Below are 23,008 nucleotides of genomic sequence, written 5' to 3'. Positions count from 1 at the left end.
TTTCTCAGGTGTTCAAATACTTATGTTCAGCAGTGCAAGACAAATAAATTCTTTAAAAATCATACAATGTGATTTCCTGATTTTTTTTTTTTTAATTCTGTCTCTCAGAGTGGGAATGCACCTACAATGTTAATGTCAGACCCCTCCATGATTTCTAAGTGGGAGAACTTGCAAAATCGCAGGGTGTTCAAATACTTCTGTTCCTCACTGTATACCAGTGATCTAAAGCATTACTGCCTTTATATTAGGCCAAGTGAATCTTTTAAACCTTTCACCCTGCTATCATGGACAACTGCTGCACACACTGTGCTGAATGTAGGTTGAATTTGCATATTTTGTTGGGACATGCTACAAAACGTGGTTTTACAAAGATCATACACTTCAGTATTCTGACAATAGACTGAACCATTCAAAACCCATTTCTCTCCATATCTTAGGATTATTTTTTATTTATAAGGAGGCATTTTTAAGGATGTTTTTAAAATTACTAAAGCTTTTTTAAAAATGGTAAATGTGTTTAATGTGGCTTTTACAGCTGAATGGCAAACGGTTTGATTTGCTTCCCAAAGTTCTCTGACCTCCAGTTTTCACCCTCTTAAACTCTTGACACGTTTTAGAGACTGCAATAATTATTTTACATGCTTTTACACATTAGATTTTTTTAGTGGAGTATAATGTTTAGTGTGTTAGTTATGCAATCTGGTCATATCAATAAACAGATCAGAAAACTTGAGAGAGACATAATTTTTAGGAAGTGGTTCTGGCATGAAGCCTGATGTACAGGCTGTTTTCTGAGCTTTAGAGAACTCTATTTAACCGCATGACAGGGAAATGTTTGAAACCTATGGCAAATATCTATTGGACATAATAAAATTCTATTGATAAGATCATTACAACTTACTAAAAAATACATCTGTCTCACTTAACATTTCCAGAATTGACAAATGTCGGCCAAATCTACATGATGCCTGATCAGTTTACACAGGTCTGGGTTGACTGGAAATTAGACTCATAATAAGACTCAATTAGACAGAATAAATAGAAAAATTCTTTAAAACACAGATTTTGATTGTATACTTTGTAGTGAAATCAGTTATAATGAGTACCAAAGGAGACTTGTGCAGTAATCCCAGCCCAGTCAGGGAGCTGCTGAGCTTTGTTGGGTGAATATAAAGTTTGCAACCACAGCTGTTTAACATGGTGATGCCAACAGTCTCTGAACCTCCTCATTATGCAGGGGGAATCTGGCATATGGCAGTATTCTCTGTGGGCATTAACAAGGACAGGGCACCACAGATGGGGTGCGGAGGACACTTGCTGGTTCCTAACTAACATCCCTCCAGATCACTTTTTTTCTCCAAAGCTGGTTAATGTGTAGAAAGCCCACAGCATGAGAACCTTCCTGATGCTGTTTTATCACAAAGACTCACATGCATGCACACAAACCCACATTAACATACAACCTCTCACATGTCTACGTGCCCCGGTGTACAGAAATCACATGAGAAAGGCAGCAAACCTTCTGAGCCCATGATAAAGTGGTGAATGTCCGGCCCTGTGGACATGCGTGGGACCTGACAGTTCTTTTCAATCACACCTCGTGGGGTCACCATCTTTATATGGACAACCTACAAAAACATAAAAAACAGGAATTTACTTTTTAACATATTTACAAATTTTGACAAAACGTATTTGGATACTGCCACGTATACTTTGAATACATGTCATAATTAGCACACTGCATGTTAGTGGTCAGGGTAGAGTTCACTAAACCTTTGCTAATCATTTCCTTTCTCATCACTGTGTAGTAACTTCTGCAGCCTGACTTTCATCCCATATTTAGAACAAATTTGATCAGGAAGGTAAAGACGATGGCAGACAACTCACCAGGTCCTCAATGTTACCGTAGATGTTCTTCTTCATGCCTGATGCTCTGGTTGCTACCCAGCCCCCGAGGGAGCTAAACTCCATGGAGTCAGGCTCATGCCCCGTACAGTATCCGCTCTCATTAAGCTGCAAAAAAAGTAAAAAAATAAATAAATAAATAAATAAAGGATGCTTTGTTGTTGTAATTAAAACAGAGACAAAACATATGGAAAACAATGACTTTGTAAACACACAAGAATGTTCTTAATGTCAACCAAAAGAATGAGCAGACAAATGGCAAAAAAACCCATAATTGCAGGCCTGCTGCTAATTTCACTGCTCTTGTTATGCTGCAATGCAAGAACTCAGGATTTATGGCTTAATTTTTACTACAGCCTAAAATAAACCAAGTGGAAAGAGCATGAAAAGATCAGTGCATTATTACACAGTGCCAAATTCCACTGCTCGACTTTAGAACTGATGTCATGTAAAAAAAAAAAAAAACAAAAGATGGCTGTACCCTTCCAGGTGACATGTTTAAGTCTTTTTTTCCCATTCAGTAATAAAATTAGAATCACAGAAACTTGCATGTTTATTTAAATATGTAAGTTATACAGGCTCATTCAGCTTCCACAGCTCCACCATGTGGGTATAACAATGTGTCAGTGCACTTCAGGGGCCGTTTTGTAGTGTCACACAAAAAGATCCTTCGACCAAACCATCTTCATCTGATGTACCATCTCTCAGGGGTCACCAGGAACCTACACATTTTCCTCTAGGCAGCCCAACCCCTAAAAGATTGTATTCTCAGGCAGAACATAGTAATGATGATAACAATAATAATATTAATAAGTGCCTTCAGGTTCAACAGCACCACCACCAGAAGCAGAGGAAGGGGGCGAAGTCAGGCCTTGTTTTATCACAGCACTCCCCTGGAAGGCAGTTTATAACACAGATCCATCTGCTCCATGAAAATGGCTGAGTCTCAATGCAGAGGTGAAGTCTGCTTTAGATGCAGCTCACGCATTCCACTACATCAAATGCCTGCTCCGTCTCCATTTTTCTGAATTAGCTTGATGGTGCCATCTGCTCATGACTGCTGCCTCACTCTCTAATCTCTCCCCTTCAGCGCACTGTTCCCGTCTCCAACGCCTTCCTAAACCCTATTATATCGTCTGAGCAAAGAGTGCCAAGGTGACTGAGCATGGACAACCTGCATGTGAACAGTAACACAGCTTGACTGTTGCCACATTTTAGAGTAATGCAAGCTCTTTCAGTGGATGAATGTGGATGGGCAGTACTTACCAGTCTCTCCAACTCCTCACCCACGATGCCAGCTTCCACATGAGCAGTTAAATTTTTCTCATCAATCCACAGAATACGGTTCTGCAATTTAAAAACCACCATCACTGAGGAGGTCATAAACACTCTATATAAATGTTTCACACCATAAATTATAGAATAAATATTTTCTAATCCTGTTTTGTTTCACACTCTTCATTTGACCTAGGCAACAAAATCTTAATACAAATGTTGTTTATCACCAAGTCTGCAGTCTGAACTACATGCATTATTTTGCCTTAAAATATCTCAGGCTCTGACATAAACCCTGTCCTCAACAGTCCCTGGGCAATTTGCCTACAAAGCTGAAAGTCTTGCACTAACATGTCCTTCTAGTCTGATGGTCACATGTCTGAGGACAAATGTGTGCAGAGGGGCTGTGGGACGGAGACGAGAGCCAGTTTCCTCAAGGTTAAAATCAATTTTACATCTAATTCCAAATATATGCCTCTTATTTGGGCTGCTGGGCACATGGCCTACCCCTACCTGCAGGAGGTCATTTCATACTTGCCATCAATTATTCTGCAGCTGTAATAAACTTTATGTTCCTACCACACTGCTCCTTTCATGTGCCTCTATTGGAGCCACCTCACCTCTGACCCCTGACATGGAACACTGGTCACCGGCCTCCGTGGCACCAAACTCAATGACTGGTGGGCCAGCAGCATCCAGACAGCTTCTATATCACATCTATGTGAGTCGGGTTCAAAGGGCTGCACTGTACTGGTGAGAATGACTGTTTTATATTGTAACCAATGGGACATTATCATGTTCATGGTGAAGCTACGGGTGTTCCTTGAACATTAATGGCCGGTGACAAAGAATATTAACTTTGTCTCAGCTGCACACTACACACATGCTAATTCTAAGGCTGCTACTAATGATTATTTTCATTATCAACCGTTTTATAATTGAAAGCTGGAGGAAAAAAACATTCCTATCACAGATTTCCAAACCCCAAGCTGATCCACATTCTGATAATTGCCAAATTCTCGCAGTTTAAAAACATAATGAGAAAATGATTTGAATATACCTTATAAAGGATATTCAGATATTTTAAATGGTTAAATTCACACATTTTCCAATTATGACAAAGTATTGTTTTCATGTTATGAGTGGGTTCTCTTACAAACAGTACTGATAAAGACCGAGTCTCCCTTCATTATTCCAACCTTGGCGACCAGATAAACAATTACACCAGTGTCATATACTTTGATACTGACTGAAGCTTTGACTTTGTTCAAACTGTGTCAGAACACGATGAATTACTTCTACAGTAGGGTAAGAGAGAGAGCAACACTCATTTAATGTAAGCAAATACAAACATCTCTCAGAAACTTGACATTTTAAATTTTACAGTGCTTAGTGTTTATTATCAGAGTGCATTGGATTTGGTTTCGGTACAGACACAGGTGTTTACCTACCATCTGTGAGGTATCCAGAGAAACAATGGAGCGAGTTTCCTCTGGCGGGCACTCTAGGGCACCAGAGACACTAGTCCCTCCTGAGGGAGGAAAAACAGTAGGAAGAGGAGCGTTCAAATAAACTTTGTGAATATATTCGAAACTTATCTACACTTTTAAAAAGACACACCCACAGATTGGCCGCTAATTCCAGCACCAGCATAAACTCTGGCAACAGATATATTTCTAAGTCTAGAGCTAGGTATCGAGCCTGAATGCATGCCGATTACAGACGGATCTAAAAAGTAAAGCTTGCACAGTGCAAATAATTCAACCTAAGGACAAAACTTCCTCTAAAATGACTCGAATCTTCAAGCTGTAGTTGGATACATGTTTGGCTGAAAATTATATTTTTATCATGAACTGATTTACAATCTCCTGTAATACAAGATTAATTCCTGCCGTTTTGCCGTTAACAGTAGCGTGTGACAGGGGGCGGAAACAGAGAAAGGTATGACATATGAGAGGAGTCCCAATTACAACATACACATTCGAAGGGTGGCCCAAGAGATGATAATATTTTTTCTGCTGCTCCAGTACAACACACAAAGAGCAAGACAGGGAATCCTACATAGCGTGTGGCCTTGTTAATGAGATAAGAATTTCACAAGCATGCGATGGGAATAAACAATGAAGTAAATCAGATGTAAAGACATTTCTAGTGTCCTGTTATATTGTACATGACAGCTTATGTTGATTAGAACCTGTAATTTCATGACTCACCTCCATATGGTATTAAACAAACATTATGTTTGCACGACAATTCTACAACTCTCACTACATCATTGTGGCAGTCTGCAAAGACACAAAACATCATTTCAAAAATCAGAGACATCATAAAGGATATGCTTACATTTATCATCCTCTATTACATTCTTAATGGAACTGCTCTCATTACAACAAGAGTAGGCATACAAAAGATGAACACGACACTGCATCTATACCAAAGACAATAAATGTATATGGTCTGAGCAATTAGAGCAGGGGGACCGGTAGAGAGGGAGCGTGCATTTTGATCTGCTTGATGGCGGGGATTTTCCCAGGGCTTTCCTCGGGCGGAGTCACGCTGCATGGAGCTATGCTCTATTGGGTGGGATGTTCTGGATCAATACAAATGTGCTTTAGCTGATCATGGAGCCCACATCCATTCACACAGCAGTGGTGAGCACACCTAAACAGATGTGCTTGACTGGCCTCAAGTGCTTTTACAGGCAGTGAGAAACATACTTTCTCGTATACTTTGCCATCTAATTAAACGCACAGCTTGGGCCTACTAATTACAGTTAAACTAAACTCCTACTTCAAATACACACCTTGCCTTGGAGGGACTACTGAGGAATGTGAATCACAGGTTAGTATATCTATTAGATACAGTAGAGTGGCAGGAATAACCATTCTGGAATTACCCATTTTCTGCATTGACTGGTAATAAAATGGGTTCCGATATTCATCTAAGCCAAAAGTATAGACAAACACAATGTGCTTAAGCTAATAACACACAGACAATTATCTTTTTGTCTGTATTGAACATACCGATTTTACAGTCACAGCACTGATGGAAAAAGTAAGTGAACTCTTGAATTATATTATTGGTTGAACCTCCTTTGGGACCTCAAACAAGCTCTTCCAGCAGCAGCAGATCAGACCTGCACAAGAGGAATTCTGGACCATTCCTCCTCACAGAACTGCTTCAGTTCAGCCCCACTGGTTGGACGTCTGGTGTAAATGAACAATTCAACCTTAGTGTCATCAGTCCGCAAAACACTTTCCCTGGAGCGCTGTTGACTGTCAAGGTGCTCAAATTTCTGTTATGCAAAAATGTTGTGGATTGCAATGTGGAGAGCAAACGCAAAATGTTTGCGTGTTTGTAAGTTAATGTACAGTAGCTCCAACGCACACCTCTATGCTGGTTTCATCTTCTGTGAATGTTTGAATCATGTATTCAGAGCGGACAAAAACAACACAATGATTTGTATGTTATTAGTAAAAAGAGATTGTGTTTTTTCATACTTTTAACCTAGATGAAGATCTGGCCATATTTCACAAAAAAAATTATACATAAATTCCAAAGAGTTCACATATTTTTTCTTGCCACTGTACATAATAAATTAGTATATTTGCAAGGTCCAAAAAGTGTAAATCTGGTTGTAGTGTGGATGCCTACGGTTGCCTGTGTAATTTGCAGCCCATTTGGGAGGCTGCTAATCAAGTTTCGATCATCAGTCAACACTCATATGCATGATTAAATAGAGCCAGATATAAAAACAAAATCTAATCTCAATATCACAATTCATGGATGTACTATGCAGGGCCTAGCAGTGGAGTATTGGGTGTCACCCGTCCTCCCCCTGACGCTTCTTATTAAGCTTCCACTCATACATATTAATATCCCTGCCTCTGCAGAGATTAACCCTTTAAATCACCAGCGCCAGTAGCGGGATTAACAATGCTAAGTGGGAGGAGAAAACAGAGTAATTAAAAAAAATAACACAGCCTGTGCACTCACTTGGCCATACTACCATATCTGGAACACGGCCAATTTTCCCTTCTCGCAGAGCAAATATCTCATGTAAGCAATGTCCTGAAGAAAAAAAAATTAAGAGGCATGAGATGGCACAAGACCAAATGAAGTTTAATATAATCATCACAAATAAACACACTATTGATAAATTTAAAATACACGCTGCTTTAAAAGGTTATAATGTGTCTTACCATGGGCGCGAAACACCCGGTCCTCTGCTTCGTGAGAGAACGGAATACCTGTGGATTTCAGTTCCTCCACGAAGGCCTCGTTAAGAATGGGAGGGGGGACAGCGCTGCTATTCAGAATCGGCTGAAATAAAATAAGACATTGTGGTTTGGGTAACTGTGCTGTACACTGCCATTCTCTGAAGACACGACACATAAGCACATAACTGCACTCACTGTTGCTGTACTTTTATGCTGCAGACTGGATCCAAATGTGCTTTCCATCCAGTCTTTCAGACCAGGGATGATCTGACCACTTAGTCTATACCTGCATTGTGTAAAATAAGACAGATAATGTGAAAACCTATTAAAACAGAAAAACAATTAAGCCTCATGAATTAGCAATTTCCATCAGTGGAAAGTCAAAATCATGAACTGAAAATATTTTACAGCTTGACTGGGCTAATTACTTCAAGAACCAAGTCAGTGTCTAATAAGAATAGAGTGTGAGATCTGAGTCCGTTGAGGTTACTAGGCAAGCAGAGCAGCTGTGACAGAGCTGTGATCGCTCTCACCATCTCTTGCATAAATGAGCTGCTGGCATAGCCCAGGCCAGCCCATCAAGAGACTGTGCTGTGTCTTTGTCCAAGAGACCATGAAACACACTCTAATGAAAAAGCCTCTGTCACATCGAGCATGGAGGAGGAGAACACCATCTCTTGACATTCATTCAACTGCACCCCAGTCTCCATTACTATACGCCGCCCAGGTAGCTTTTCAGTCGAGAGGGCACGGAGCAACTGCTTGCCCTGGAGGAAACTATTTACTGTGCAACATCCTGTAAAGCTCGACTCATTACTCAGAATACATCCTCAAGTACACTGTGCCAGTTGTCTGTGTTTACACTCTGACAGGCAAGGCTGTCTCTACCAATGTCATAAGTCATAATTACAATAACAAGACATCTCTATAACTGCTTATGTCATGGGGGGGCAGAGATAAAGGCGCAGAATTAGCTTTTCTTTCATTTGTAAAATGAAGCCATATTACCTGTGTCTCCCATCAAAAAAGTACTAACATAATGTGATCTATTTTGGGACAGACTGGAAAGAGGTTTCTGATAATGAGTTTGACGAAGCTTAAGAATTACAGCCAGTGACCTTCTCAGATGACAAACAGTTCAAATACCAACCACCAGGTGGCAGTAGCACCACACTGCTGTGAGCATGGGAAGAAGGCAGCAAACTGATTTTCATTGCTGGTTTCACATCATGGGCTGTGAAAAATGATCAATGCATAACTCTAACCTAAGTATGAACACTGAACACTGAACACAGCAGCTGTGTTAAACCAAGATTAGAGACTGTGAATGAGATCCAGTCCAGACTGATTTCTCTAAATCACCAACGGATAAGAGTCAACAGAAGAGTGGTGAGACATGATACTGTACCTTTTGCCAGTAAATTCTGCTTGACCTTTCTTATTGTAGAAGAATCTTGAATCATTGTATCCCCAGCCATTCCATTTCATAATCTCCTGCCTGTGGAAAGACAAATATTGCCATATGTTAAGTAAACTCATGCACCTTACACTGAAGTTAAGACCAAAATGAAATATTATGAGAGGAAGCTACAGAAACGCATGTGAAGGTGATTCCTGGAGGTGATGACCTGGTAAATTCTTTGGTTTGCACCACAGTCCCTCTGGGTTGTTGCAGGCTTGCCGCAAGTAATTTCCGCCAGAATAATAATAATGATTTAAAAAAAGAAAGCCCTTCATCATCCCCATAATCTTATAATTCATACTAATATTTGAACACCCAGACACACAGCATTTCACTGTGAGTAAAAATCAAACTTTCCTCATTTTATTCAGACATTCACAACTTTTTGATTCATCCAAGGTTGGGCTAGCAATCAGCTGGCAAATTTACAGTAAGAGAGGCTGCAGACAGACACACCTACAGTATCAGGTGCCTCAAAGATGATGCTACATTGTCTGTGTTGTAACGCTGTACAGGCCTGTGTGTGTGTTTTTGACTCGCTGCAGAAAGACTACTCTTACCAATATATATCTATATAATATTATTATTATTAATGATTTTATCCCTCTGCTGATGTCCTATTGTTGGACAAAGCCATTGACGGAATGCTGTTGCACTTTCTATCAAACTGAATGACTCAAGGTCAGCCTTACAATAAAAGAAGGGACCCGGAGACATACTGATATACCATATTATCAGTGTGTCACAATGACCAGAACAGGGCATGATGAATTTCACAAGGCCAAATTCCCTAACTCATATTCTCACTTAGCTAGAGTAGTTACTTCGGGCTGACACTAGATGTCAGCACAGTGCGGTGGGGTTCCCTTAAAGGCCACTGAGCTACCAATAGGTTGAAAGTCACACCACCACTTGTATCGACCAATCAGCCAATCACATGAACAACACGGGAGACTGAAGTTTCATTGTTGACACAACATTTGTTTTTTTAAGGGGCTGCATATTTTCAAATCTAGTTAACAAATATCAAAAACCTTTACATACCAGATGCTGATAATTCTTTTACAAACATGTCTAACCGGATCAAGAACACAACAGGTACTGGATGTCATAACATTACAACTAAAATAAACAATACCGTTATACCTGCTAGCAAAATATACCACGACAACTTGTACTTAAAATGTTTTGCTAACTGAAGAACTGGAAAGTGCCAACTACAGTTGAGCTTTTACAACTACTATGACACTGAAAAAAATCCACATGGCAGATTATATGATCTACTATAAGTACGGAAAACTGTATTTGACCAGCTTGGGACGTTAAACTCTATGTAAAGCTAGCCGCACCCACTCCGTAGCAAGGCTTCTCTGTAGCTAAGTAACGCTAGCTAGCAGGCTAACTAAGAGCCGGTCTTTTGCTATGACTCTCAACGTTATTTATGCTTGGAAAAGGCAAGTAAGCCTGTCTATGCACGTCACCCATAGTACTTGTTTAGCTATGGGCCACCTAATGTTTCACTTAATAACTAGTTAGCATTAAAGCCACAGAGGTTGGACTCTGGTCTATTGCTCCATCACAGTGCTGTAATGTTACCTCCTCCTCGGCACCGTCTTCCTTTCACTGGATGCATCTGGCTTGCTACCTTGAGCTTTGCACTCCGAGGGTAGGATAGCCGAACCACCGTCAGTCGGTCTTTGTAAATGGCCCGCAATTATCTTCAGTCTTTGCTGTGCGATGTGTTGCCTGTCGGAGATGCTGCCGCCGCTGTTGCTGGACGCCATGCTGCTTCCGTGTCTGTGAAAGGAGGGAGCGACTGTCAGATGTCAGCGCAGGAAAAGTGCGCTGAGTTAGGATCCCGTCGGAAATATGACAATCGCTTCTCATGGATGAGCAAAAAATTGTTGAATGCCCCATAACTGGATTTTTTTTTCATTTGCCCTTTATAAGATAATGCTACTTACTAAATGTTGATTGATCAATTAGGTGATAAACACAAAATCAATCGCAAGCCTCAATTTTTGATAATAGACAAATTTATTTGAGTCATTTTACAGCCAGAGATGCTAAACATTTTCTGATTCTAGCATTGCAAATGCCAACGTTTCCAGCTTTTTGCTTCCATGATATGCTATATGTTTGGGTTTTGGACTATAGTTCAGACGAAGCGAGCACTGAGACTGATGCACAAAGATCTAATAAACTAACCATCAGATTAATCAATACAGAAATCTTTAGTTGCAGCCCCAGTTAAAATGTGTCTAAAGCTAAGCATGAATATGAGTTTAGTCTGTTGTTAGGTTATGTTTTATTCTCCTTTGTTAAAACGTTTAAACCATGGAATTAAACATAGTTACACAAATTCATTCCATTCTGAAACAGGAGCTAACGAGAAACACCCGAATGTACCAGATAATGTATTACCCAGCATGCTTTCCAACATAGAATGTTTGCATATGCTCTATTGACTGCTGAGTCTGAAATTTAGTCAGTTTGCATAGCCTAGCTGTTGATAACAACACCTTTTCAAGTATCACTACTTGAAATATATAAGAGGAGGGTGTGCCATGTACAAAAATAGATTTTAATAACTAAAAAGTCTATATTAGGCCAAAGTCAGCTGAATTAAGGTTACAAGGTTACTTAGCTATCTTTTTACATCAGTTTTTAAGTAAACTGCCAATTAAAACCCAAAAAGCTATAGTTTGAGATTAATCATTTTTAACTACATTGTCTGTCACATAAATATAATAAATAAATAGCCTAACTTGGACTATTTGCTCTTATTTGTCAGTTTCAAAATTCCTCATGTGAAAGCTTTGTGATTTTATAAAGTCAGTAACCTGTCTTCACTGTTTACCTTTCTGCCTCACCTCCACTCAGTCACTTGACCAGCGTGACCACTGTTTCCATATGGCACACAGCAGTAATGATTTGACGACTTTTTTTTTACTTTGCATAAATGACAAGCAACAGTATCACCACTTTAGAATACAAAAAAGTCAAAACACAAATACAGAAGCTGTGAAAACTGCTTAAAACAGAGAAACTTTATTTGAGAAAGCTGTCATTTGTCAACATCAAAAACTGCAGCTTGCTGTAAACTTAAACGTCCAGATGTTTGAGGATTTATTTCCCACTGGTTAAAGTATTAACTCCCAAAACAAAGTTCTGTAATGCACTGACTGCAGGCAATTAGAGTCTAAGTGTATCACAGAACTTTATTTGGAAAGCCACAGTGCCACCTCATAGGTTTGTCCTTGTGCAGAGCATTTTCCAACTCATGACCGGGTTGCTCCTTTAACCTGCAGTAAGGCACAGAAAACAAGGGAAGACAAGACGCTCATGTTGGATTTTTTTTCACGATCTTGACTTTAATGCAGAACACAGTATAGTTATACAAGAACAAAATTCTCCCATAAACTTAAGAGTGCTAAAAGTGGCTAAGACTTGAATTCTTTAGGCCTACAGAAAGGCTTGCTTTGTGGTGAGTCCTCACTAGAATCACACAGGTAAAGAGTCTTTTTACACATTGTCAGCTATCTTTATAAATTATTAAGTGAATAGATATAATCTGGGATTGTGTAATAATTGATCACACAGTATATCCCACCAAAAATGATCTTCAAATGGGTTTATATACCTCTTTAGGGTTGGCCATCTGGTTGGTTGTAGAGTTAACATAGTCTCTACAACAGCTGACATGACTGAAGTTGTCAGTTTTAGAGGTACTTTAAACTTTAGTAGGTTTGTTTTCCTTCTTGTGCCAGTATGTCATTGATTCTGCCTGTTGAACTTTAAGAACTTTCTGAATTGAACAGGTCCTGGGGAATGAGCTATTCACTAAACAATGTAGATAGATATGATAGTAATGACGACAATGCAGGCCAGCTGAGCTCCACAAGCATGAAGTACTGTCAGTTTGACGGTAGTTAAGGCATTTGCAACTTCAGTAGCTGTGACAACAACTTTAGGAGTGCAAAACAATGAAATCCAACAAATAAATGTAACCATTCAACCATTATCTTTACAATTATTTGCACAAGAAGTGATATGATAAAGGGCAGGTTCTGCAAGTTATACTGTACCTGGAAGCCTGGTTGTAGTCGCAAGGGGACCAGCTGCGATCCAACACGAGGGGCAAATAGCGAAGATCATAAAAGCAGAAAGCGATCTGAGGACATTGCAGTCCATGGCTAAATTCACGGTGCAAACGACCGTTTTCACGTCTGCGGAGTTGCAGCGCACTAACCGTAATTTGGCTATCGCCGCTTTTACCTTTTCTTTCCCAGTTCTGTGCAGTTCACTATATGCAGCTGGAAGAATGTCGACGTGGAGCTGCCAAACGTGAACGCGAATCCATGAGCGCGCATAAGAGAAAAAATAGGCTTTAGTGTAATTTCACGCAGTGCCACAGAGTTACACTTTGGTGTGAAGTTCTTCACAGTTAGGTGCCAGAGCCAAGACAAAGTCTGTCTTACTGCCTTGACATATTTGAAAAGCCACTTAATTACATCTCGATCCGACTTCTTACTTATGCTGAGGTGTCGGAATGGTTCAAATTGAATGAGATTTAAGGATTTTATAAGCACGAACAACTTTTAAATAGCAGCGATGTTGGACTGCCAGATACACTTTATTTGAGCAGGTTATTTTCATTCTCTGCCACTTCATACTCTGACTTTACTACATTTTAGAGACAAATAGACCTAGGTATTCTACTTTATTGCTCCACTACATTTGATAACTTTAGTTCATCTTTAGAATCAGATTAACTATTGAAAATACAGTAATTCAAATTACAGACATGTAGTTAAAATTAGCTCCACCTGTACCAGCTGCAACATTAAATGTGAAGTACACAATAATGCACCAGTAATTAGCTTATAATCCAATAATATGATATACATTAATATGAGACGTGCCATTCTGCATACGTTTGGTATTTTAAGTATATATTTATGCTAATACCTTTGTACTTTTACTTCTTCAAGGGAAGTAATACCATGCTGTAAAAATACTCAACAACAATGTGAGTCTTCCTCAACTGTCATCATGTCTGTCCCATCCACCAGTGTTGAATGCTGAAGGAAGTATACAGGTCCTTTCCGTAAGTAGCAATACTACAACATAAAGGTATTGCACCTAATGCAAGTCATTATCTTCATCATTACTCATTATGGAAAATGCCTTATTATTAGTCTATTATAATATACTTATTATATAAATCAGATTATTATTATTGATGCATTGATGTTTACATAGATTTAATGTATTAATGTAATGTAGTGGTTTAAATATGTATTTGCCAAATTGGAGCTGATTTTTAGCAACCATACTTTATAGCATCCAAAACAAGTAGATCAAATATTCAGACCCAATATACTGTACTTAGGCTAAGTAAAAGTAATATGAACGACTGTTCCCCTCTTAAATATTTAAGTAAAAGTAGAAAAAATGCACTTAAATTGAAAAATGTACTTTCACATTAACATAAGCAGCATTTTAATGTTGTTACTGATTAAGGTGGAGTTCACTTTAAATAGTTTATATACAACTGAGCCAGCCAATAATACATAATTAAATGTGTCAAAGAATGGGAGAGCATTCATATGAACGGTCAACATATGAGTTAAATGATGTTTACCCATTATTTGGTCCCAAAGAGTGGGTGTCAGGCCATGCCGTCATGCATCTTCAGAGCCCCACAATAAGCAACGCCATTTTCCAGACCTAACCTACCATGAACCCTATCCTCACCCAGGCAAAGAGCAGCTATGTGGCTTGACACATGGCAGCTGCATTGTATTTCCTGAGGCTAAGCAGTGGCTGGTCCAGCTGGATTGTAATGACAGTCACTGCTGAGAGCCGGGTCCACTCAGTTGTCCAGGGCCACTCAGTTTAACTTTTATAAACTAATCATACTTTCTGTATGTATTTCAATTTGTAAAGTGAAACAGTAACCATAGATGCTGAAATGCTGTGTAAATCTTGTGGGGTAAAAAATACAGTAGTTCACTTTGGAACATAATGAAGTAGTATAAAGTAGCAGAAAATGGAATTAGTCTACTTAATGAAAGTATTTGAATACAATACTTGAACAATCCCACTATAACACTGCATTGTTTTTTAAACTGATATCATGTTTTGCCTCTAAAACCTTAAACTGCAAAGTAACTAAATAGAAATGTTATGCAAAGTATTACTATGCTACAAAAAAGGCAAATATTTCCTTCTGATATGTATTAGAGGTATAAAGTAGTATCACGTGGAAATACAAAAATTTCCACCATGCTACTCAGTTGTTTATAATATATACAACTCATTAATATTTTAATCTCATTCTGCAATATTATAGTATATTTAGTAACCCATCAAGTCTTTATTGTCAGAATTTTCAATTAAAACAAAACTTCAATGTAGGAAATTACATTTACTCAATTAGGGGCGACCCGTGACCCCGTTCAGCAGCCCGGGGCCCTCAGCTCCAAACAAAATTTTGTTGTATGTGTCACAATGTTACAATGACAATAAAATAAAGCTTCTTCTTGTAAGCTAGGTGTTCTTAAGTACTTGATAAGTGAACCACTCTTTTCTCTGTACATTTATTTACAGCTGCTAAACACAGAGAGTGGACATTGTGAATCAAGACTGCATTTACTATCATATATTTTGCTAAGGCGGAAAGTAACTAAGTACATTTACTCTAGTATTGTACTTAAGTATAATTTTGAGGTATCTGTACTTTACTTGAGCATTTCATTTTCTGCTACTTCATACTCTGACTTCACTACATTTTAGAGGCAAATATTATACTTTTTACTCCACTACATTTATTTGATAACTTTAGTTACTAGTTACTTTTCAGAATCTAATCTGGTTGGAAATTCACAAGCTACCCGTCAGTACTTTAACTTATAACTGTATAAAGTAGATAAAATTAGCTTCACCTCTACCTGCTGTAACATTAAATGTAACATAGGGTACATAATAATGCATCAGTAGGCCTAATTACAACTGAATAATATACTATACATCAATGTGACGACTGCCAATCAAAAGGGGTAGACTACTTTTACTTTCAGGTATATTTTAATGTACTTTAACTTGAATACAGGACTTGTAATATACATATAATGGAGTATTTTTACACTGCAGTGCTACATTTAATTGAGTAAAGAATCTGAGTACTTCTTCTACCACTCTAATTTTGTTGCTATCTGAACTGAAATTTTAAAATGCAGTGCTTCTGATTGTAGCCATTTTTACACTGTAGTACTGTTAATTTGCTAAAGTAAACGCCTGAATGCTTATCCCACCCGGGACTAAAGTCCATTTGTCTCATCACAGCTTTGTCACGGAACACTGGGGCCCCAGGGTCTCGAGCGCCACACAGGCCACGGTTACCAGCAGGGGGCGCTACGCCCCAAAACAAAACTCTTCTGAAAACAAAGTTGGGATGGAAGCAGGACCCGTAGTTATACTTCATTAATCTCACGTGTTGTCTTCATAGGTCAGTTAAAAATAATAGACGCAGACTGTCCTTTTGTGGCCTTTCAAACGCTAACAACCATTTGTTTGATCAGTTTATCAATCACGAGCACGGGTCATCAGGCATTTTAGCCCATAGCATTCACGCACACACGCACATCCCTCACCACCAGCCTCATAGGCGGGTGTCAGGGGGACGATCCCGGAACCTGAGCTCGGTAGGCAGGGCCACCATTTCCGTAATGCTCATTAGATTTAGAGCGAGCAATATTTGCCCGAGCTCAGCTGCTGCGACGCACTGTATCGTCTGTGACCCGCTCGCCATTTTAATCAGCCATTTGAGGAATATACACACCGACACGTCATACGGCGAGACAGCTCTCCATAATGATGGAAATGGAGGTGGCGCATTCCAGTCAACAGGTATATATACTGTTTTTAAAAAGAAATTAGGCTGCTAGGAAGAAACAAACAGGCGGCTACGATAAGAGGAGACAGAGGCGTGTTTATAGGCTAGCGCAGGTAAACTTTTTAATGTTAGTTATAGGAAACTGACTAACCAATACAGAGTGACAGTCTGGTTATGGCGTAGATATTATAATTGAGAAGTAAGAGCTCCGACGTTTGAAACGACTATATAATGGTGTTAAGTTTTGACTTTATGTAAGGGTATTAATGTCGCCCCCTGTGGCCGTTTCCAGTTCTGCAAGTCATTCATTTGTGACGTTTTACATCGACAGGAAATAAATATTATTAGAAAATCAGGATGATATCTTAAGTGTTTGTTGATTAAGTGAATAACACGACATTTTTTAACCCTGGCGAGTTTGGCAAACATGAAGCCTGTCAGGATTTTTCCCGCAACCGCCCCCCCTTCTCCCCTCCCCTCCCCTCCTCTCCTCTCCTCCCCATTTCCTCCTAAGCATGTGATCCCTTATCTGATACCGACGCGCATGTAATGCATTGTAAATGGTTTCTTTAGAGTTTGTCTTATTTCTCTGTCCGCTCGGTTTGTAATTTTAACCACATAACCTCAGTCTAGACGTGTTTTCCCGGTTTTGTCCATACACCCTGAATAAAATGCTGAACTTGAGGTTTGTTTGTTTGTTTTTTAAGCGATAAGGTCTTCCAGGTGTAGTGGTCAGATGAATTTGTCATGGAAAGAAGGGTCGGTGGAAGTACACAGTCGACAGATTGTGGGGCTGAAAGGCTGCCTTGGGTCGTGTGCACAAGTGTTTCATCTTCCTGGGTAATGGGTGGATGTTCACTGGCTTGTGATGAAAGAAGGCATAATGATCCTCTGGAGTCAGGTCCCCTCTGAGCCCGCCCCCCGTTTAGCTGAGAGGTAAATGAACAACCTGCTCCTAAGGCACTGTTATCACTTCTGTGGGACTGGGTTTGATAGCCAGTTAGCTGTTAATATCCCTATTTTAAATTAAAGGGATGTTTGTTTGGCTTGTGTTGTCTATTGTGTGGCAGTTAGGTACTTTCACAAGCTAGTTTCCTTGTTGTGGTGACAGCCCATGTGACAGCATACCCCGACCCTTCACTGAAGATCTTATTCCCCCCCCCCCCATTCACACAATCTATTTGACATTGATACAGGATTTAAACTAAGATTTGTTAAGTTACTTTGGTTGTGTGGCATTATTGCTTAACATCGTTAACATAATTGTTAATGAGTGACAGGGTGAAAGGATTGACTGAACTGTGTAGGCAGGAGACTTTTTGTTAAGGGACTCGTATGACCTGTCTGATGAGCTTTTAAAATATGACTGACAGTATTTTTTTTTTTTTTTTTTTTGGAAAACAGATGACCTCAAGAAACTTGTTTAGACATTCCACATACACATTTTAGGACACTTCCTCATTCTCATAGAAGCCATGGTGTTTGGTTTTGTGCTCACCTCTCAGTTGGTGATTTATAGTTGGCAGCCTTAACTATAATCCTTCTGTGGTCATGGCTCTGATGCAACACTGAGGCAAAGAGGGTCATTGGGATCTTATTTTGCAGTCAGAAAAATTGTGTCATTGTCTTAAAATATGTGCTGGTACTTTGGTTCACAGTTACCATTAGTTTATGAAAGTCTTCCACACACCCTATTTTTCTTGAATTAACAAAACATTATTATGCAGTGTTTTCTCCTCTGTTTCACATCCTTTTTATTGTTGTGCTTTGTGCTTTATTTCCCTGGAGTTCCCAATCGGCTTCCTCCAGGCCACAGTATGTCTGTTCTGACCATATGACTGACTTCAAGCATTGTTAGAACCAAAGCCATGCTTTTGTGTTTATACCATAACTGAGGAATAAACAAGTCACATGCTCAGACATCTTCTTTTGAACCAGTATCTTGGGTTTAAGCAACATCCTAGGGCCTTGTGAAATGGTTTCCTTCTGTAAAGAAAACACTCACAGAAGCGCAGCACAGTTTATCTTAAGGCATTTTTGTTTAAAATGGCAAGAAACATTCAGCCATTGAGCGGAAATCTACAGGAAACCTTAGTGAAATATCCTCATCGTTGTTTGTATTCAGTATCTAACACTGTATTGTAGGCAAGCATTCAACTTAATGTGCAGTTTGTAATTCTACCTAGCTTTTTCAGGAAACATACTCTTCTGTCGTTTGCAAAACACTATAAGGGACTTTAAAAAAAAAACTGTAGACATACCTTTTAAATTCATGATTTTATGAAAGTGGTAAAATATTTAACTTTAGTTCATTTAGAGAGCTACACTGTAATATGACTTCACCTATGCAAGTTAAGTCTTCCCTGTTTGTGAGTGTGACTAATGTATTCACACCTCATGGTAATCAGATAGGTAATAATCACTTCTCTTGGAAAGAGTATCAAGTAAGGATATGTCTTCTTCTGTTGTGTGGTGGCAGCAGGATAGAGAACCGCATCTATTATTCATGCAGCTTATCCCCCTTGATACTAGTGCCAGTGTCGTCAATGAACAGACACTGAGAGACAGGGTGTGGCAGGTGCAGCAGCCATGCTTCACAGAAGGGATCGTTCTTTCTTGCTCACATTCTCATTGCAGGATGACATGGCTACCACTCACAACTCTTAACCCATCTACGGTTCTCCTTCCAGGACATGGACCTGATTGACATACTGTGGAACCAGGACATCGATCTCGGAGCCAGGCGAGAGGTGTTTGACTACAACCACCGTCAGAAAGAGCATGAGCTGCAGAGGCAGCGGGAACTGGAGGAGGAGAAGAGGCTGCATCTGCTCCGGGAACAGGAGAAAGCTTTGCTTGCACAGCTTCAGCTCGACGAGGAGACTGGAGAGTACATACCCTGCCCACCACCCAGCACCCCACCACAGGCGGCTGTCACACCTCTAGAGGTTACACAGGTACTGTACATACACATGGTCCTCATTACTCATGTCAGAGGTGGACCACTCCCACCTCATTTGATAGGTTGTGGCAGTAGTAGCTAGGTAACCACCTTATTCTGTGCAATTACAGGGACACAGGTGGGTCTGTGGTTGAGCATTGTGTATTCTGCTCCAGAAGCTGCTCCACAGAGACCTATGCTCTATAAATATCAAATCATGTGCTGTTTTTAAAAGATAGTACACTATAAATGTAATAGCATTACTTTAAACTTTATTGCAGGATGTCGGCTTCACAGACGAGAATGATGCCACCATGTCATTTGATGAATGTTTGCAGCTACTGGCAGAGACATTTCCTATAGAGGAGACTGAGGTAAGAATATTTTAAAAATGTATTATCTTCCATACTGATAGCTTGTAGCATGCCTTTGAATGTAAACTGAAAACTGTCATATTCATGTTTTTGTCTCACAGAACACTTCAGTTTGCCTGGACACAACTGCAGTTTCAGTTCCCAGTAGCAGCAATGTCATGATGTCCCCCGAGCAGCCAGCTCTGCCATCAGCCACCCTCTCCCCAGCTCCACTGCCGCCACCACAGAGGATGTCTCCAGATTTGGAGCAAGCCTGGATGGAGCTTCTGTCCCTCCCTGAGCTGCAGGTATAATACGTTGATTCTACTGCCTCAGTAGCATGATGGCTTGTGTTGGGGAACAAATACCCAAAGAATGCTTCAGCTGCAGGAGTCTGCCATTAGAGGACAAACACTTTTTTGTTTGCCCTATGGGAATGGGTTCTCATATCTGTGGAGACAGGTGCCCGCAGCTCATTCCACTGAGATTAGGTTTCAGTGTTGTGCCTCTTTAGATTGTCAGGGAGGTGAGTATTCATGGTATGATACAGTTTATATCAGTAGTAACCACTGGCTTCGTCTAGAGGACCTCTTGTTCAGATGAGGTGCGGTAATCCTTAAAATCACAGATTACTGGCAGAAAGGTAAAGATTTGTGCACAGTAGTTTTTCAATAACTGCCTTATCAGTTTTTTTTCCTCCCAGTTCATATTTGCATTAGCTGATGGGTGGACTGGTGTGCCATTTGTTGCCTTGACCTTTTACTTTGTTTCAGAATAGCTAGAATATGCAGCATTGCACTCTGGCAGGCTGCTGCTAACACTCGTATTGTAGAAACATGGTTGTATGGAGTTAAGTTTTTAGTTCTTAAAAGCTGTTTTGTGGAGATAAAAGTGGTCGGTTAACTTCTCAGCAACTGGGAGATTGTTACTGCTGATTTCTGAGCTATTTTAACAAAGGGATATCTAGTTAGTCCTTGTGCCATAACCAGCCCTACCAGCATTTGTCAGTGTAGTACTAGTGAATTGGAACAACTTCAAGGCTCCAGGTCTTGCTGACCTTATTGTTTGAAATGAAATAAGGTGAATTGATATCATCATATGTTAATGAGATCAGAGGCACTTTTTAAAAATTGGCAAGTGAAATACCAGATCTGTCTGAAGGCCTATTTCACAAGCTGTTATCATGAAAAGCCAATAAAAGTATCACATGAATCCACAACAAACAAATGATTTCATACTGACTCTCATGTAGGATTTAAACTTTTATCCACAACAACCAATCCCTGCATTTCATGTAAAATGTAGTTGTTTGAAACTTTGAGTATGTATTTTAATGGTGTCTTGTTTTTCCTTCTAGCAATGCCTGAGCATGCACATGGATGAACCACTGGAGACTTTGACTTACCCTCTTCCAAACAGTCCTGAATTACAGAATCCAGACTTCACTTTTTACCCCATGGCGAGCCTCACAGATGGGGAAACAAGCAGTTTAACTGTTTGTCCTGCAGAGTTTATGAATACATTTGATGGTTCTGCTCCAAGTATGGCCCCGGCAGACAACCTCAGCCAAATGGAGGCAAAAGCTTCTCCGTTAAATACTAACTTTGAAGAAACTTTCTGTGACAGTTTTTACCCCACCACCATTCTGGAAGAGAGCAGCAGTCAGCAAGGCCTTGAAGGAAATGAAGACACCACTTCGTCTGATATCACAAAACCTCCCTTCACACCCTTGGACCTTTACAGCCTCTCACCTGGGGATGCATTTGACAGAGGCAAACACAGCCTGACAGCTGAAATGCCAGATTCAGATTCAGGAATCTCTTCAAACACAAGTCCAAATGCTAGTTCACCTGGGAAATCTGTTTATGGAGATGGGTCCTTTGGTTACAGTGATTCAGAGATAGAGGAGATGGACAACAACCCTGGAAGTGCAGAATCTGAATACTTGGAGATGTTCTGTCTAAATTTTCAACCTGACGATCTTCAGACAGCGGTGACAGGGCAGCCACAACAGCAGCAGGACAAGAAACCCAAACAGAAGAACACGGACCCAGCAGAGGAGGGTGGTCACAGCGATACTCCCTTCACCAAAGACAAGCGGAAGAAACGCTCCAATGTCCGTCTCTCCAGAGACGAACAGAGGGCTAGGGGCCTCAAAATCCCCTTCACTGTCGACATGATCATCAATCTTCCTGTTGATGACTTTAATGAGTTGATGTCAAAGCACCAACTGAATGAGGCCCAGCTGGCCCTGGTCCGAGACATACGCCGCCGCGGGAAGAACAAGGTCGCTGCCCAGAACTGCCGCAAACGCAAGATGGAGAACATAGTGGGTCTGGAGGGCGAGCTGGATTCACTGAAGGAGGAAAAAGAGCGTCTGCTGGATGAGAAGAGCCAGAACATCAAAAACTTGAAGGAGACAAAGCAGCAGCTCAGCAGCTTGTACCTGGAGGTCTTCAGCATGTTGAGAGATGAGAGTGGGAATTCCTTCTCCCCTTCAGAATACTCCCTCCAGCAGTCAGCTGACGGCACCATCTTCCTTGTTCCTCGCATTAAAAAGACTTTCATTAAGAGCAAAGACAACCGCTTATCTTGTTTGTAATATGGTACTGCATTATCATAGTAATACTATGCAATAACTTGGTAATCACTCAGCTTTAAACCATTAGTAGCTCAGCAGAACTATTGTATAGTTTTTGCATATTTCTCTTGAATGTTGTAATATTTTTGATATTTTACTTTTGTACTCTGATACCTGTCTTTAACCTATATTGTTTGTAAATATAAGCATACTTTTGAGATGGATAAAGGTGTACTGTATGTGTGTACATGTATAGTGTATATATTTCTGTATGCTAATGATTGTTTCAATCATTGCTACTCATTTTATAACTTTACTTTTAAGATTCGCTGCCCAGGTTTTTTTTTTTTTTTTTTTAAATTTCTGCTTTT

At 39.9% G+C, this 23,008-nt stretch overlaps 2 protein-coding genes across 3 annotated transcripts in view; one reads left to right on the top strand and one right to left on the bottom strand.

The window, feature by feature from the left end:
• agps (alkylglycerone phosphate synthase) overlaps positions 1–10,793 on the bottom strand; it is a 24,552-nt gene extending 13,759 nt beyond the window's left edge. Inside the window, exons 1-10 of the mRNA XM_020596407.1 lie at positions 10,459–10,793; positions 8,809–8,898; positions 7,596–7,686; positions 7,383–7,503; positions 7,177–7,251; positions 5,394–5,465; positions 4,632–4,711; positions 3,172–3,252; positions 1,888–2,013; positions 1,520–1,628 (exon numbers count right to left, since the gene is read on the bottom strand). Of these exons, the coding sequence (XP_020452063.1) occupies positions 1,520–1,628; positions 1,888–2,013; positions 3,172–3,252; positions 4,632–4,711; positions 5,394–5,465; positions 7,177–7,251; positions 7,383–7,503; positions 7,596–7,686; positions 8,809–8,898; positions 10,459–10,646 (1,033 nt within the window). The 5' untranslated portion in view covers positions 10,647–10,793. The remainder of the gene's footprint in view (positions 1–1,519; positions 1,629–1,887; positions 2,014–3,171; positions 3,253–4,631; positions 4,712–5,393; positions 5,466–7,176; positions 7,252–7,382; positions 7,504–7,595; positions 7,687–8,808; positions 8,899–10,458) is intronic.
• On the top strand, positions 9,860–22,970 carry nfe2l2a (nfe2 like bZIP transcription factor 2a). Of its 2 annotated transcripts, XM_020596409.1 has the most exons (6): positions 9,860–9,960; positions 13,857–13,972; positions 19,453–19,719; positions 19,985–20,077; positions 20,179–20,364; positions 21,414–22,970. In XM_020596409.1, exons 3-6 carry the CDS (start codon positions 19,456–19,458, stop codon positions 22,656–22,658), a joined length of 1,788 nt encoding a protein of 595 aa, XP_020452065.1. In that variant the 5' UTR covers positions 9,860–9,960; positions 13,857–13,972; positions 19,453–19,455; the 3' UTR covers positions 22,659–22,970. The 2 variants fall into 2 exon arrangements, with proteins under 2 accessions (XP_020452065.1, XP_020452064.1); XM_020596408.1 differs by lacking the exons at positions 9,860–9,960; positions 13,857–13,972 and adding an exon at positions 16,501–16,776.
• The last annotated feature ends 38 nt before the right edge of the window (positions 22,971–23,008 follow it).

The sequence above is a fragment of the Monopterus albus genome, unplaced genomic scaffold, assembly GCF_001952655.1.
Source record: "Monopterus albus unplaced genomic scaffold, M_albus_1.0 scaffold30.1, whole genome shotgun sequence".
Taxonomy (NCBI): domain Eukaryota; kingdom Metazoa; phylum Chordata; class Actinopteri; order Synbranchiformes; family Synbranchidae; genus Monopterus; species Monopterus albus.
The sequence above is the reverse complement of the archived record's forward strand: the minus strand, read 5'-3'. Positions and strand labels throughout refer to the sequence as shown.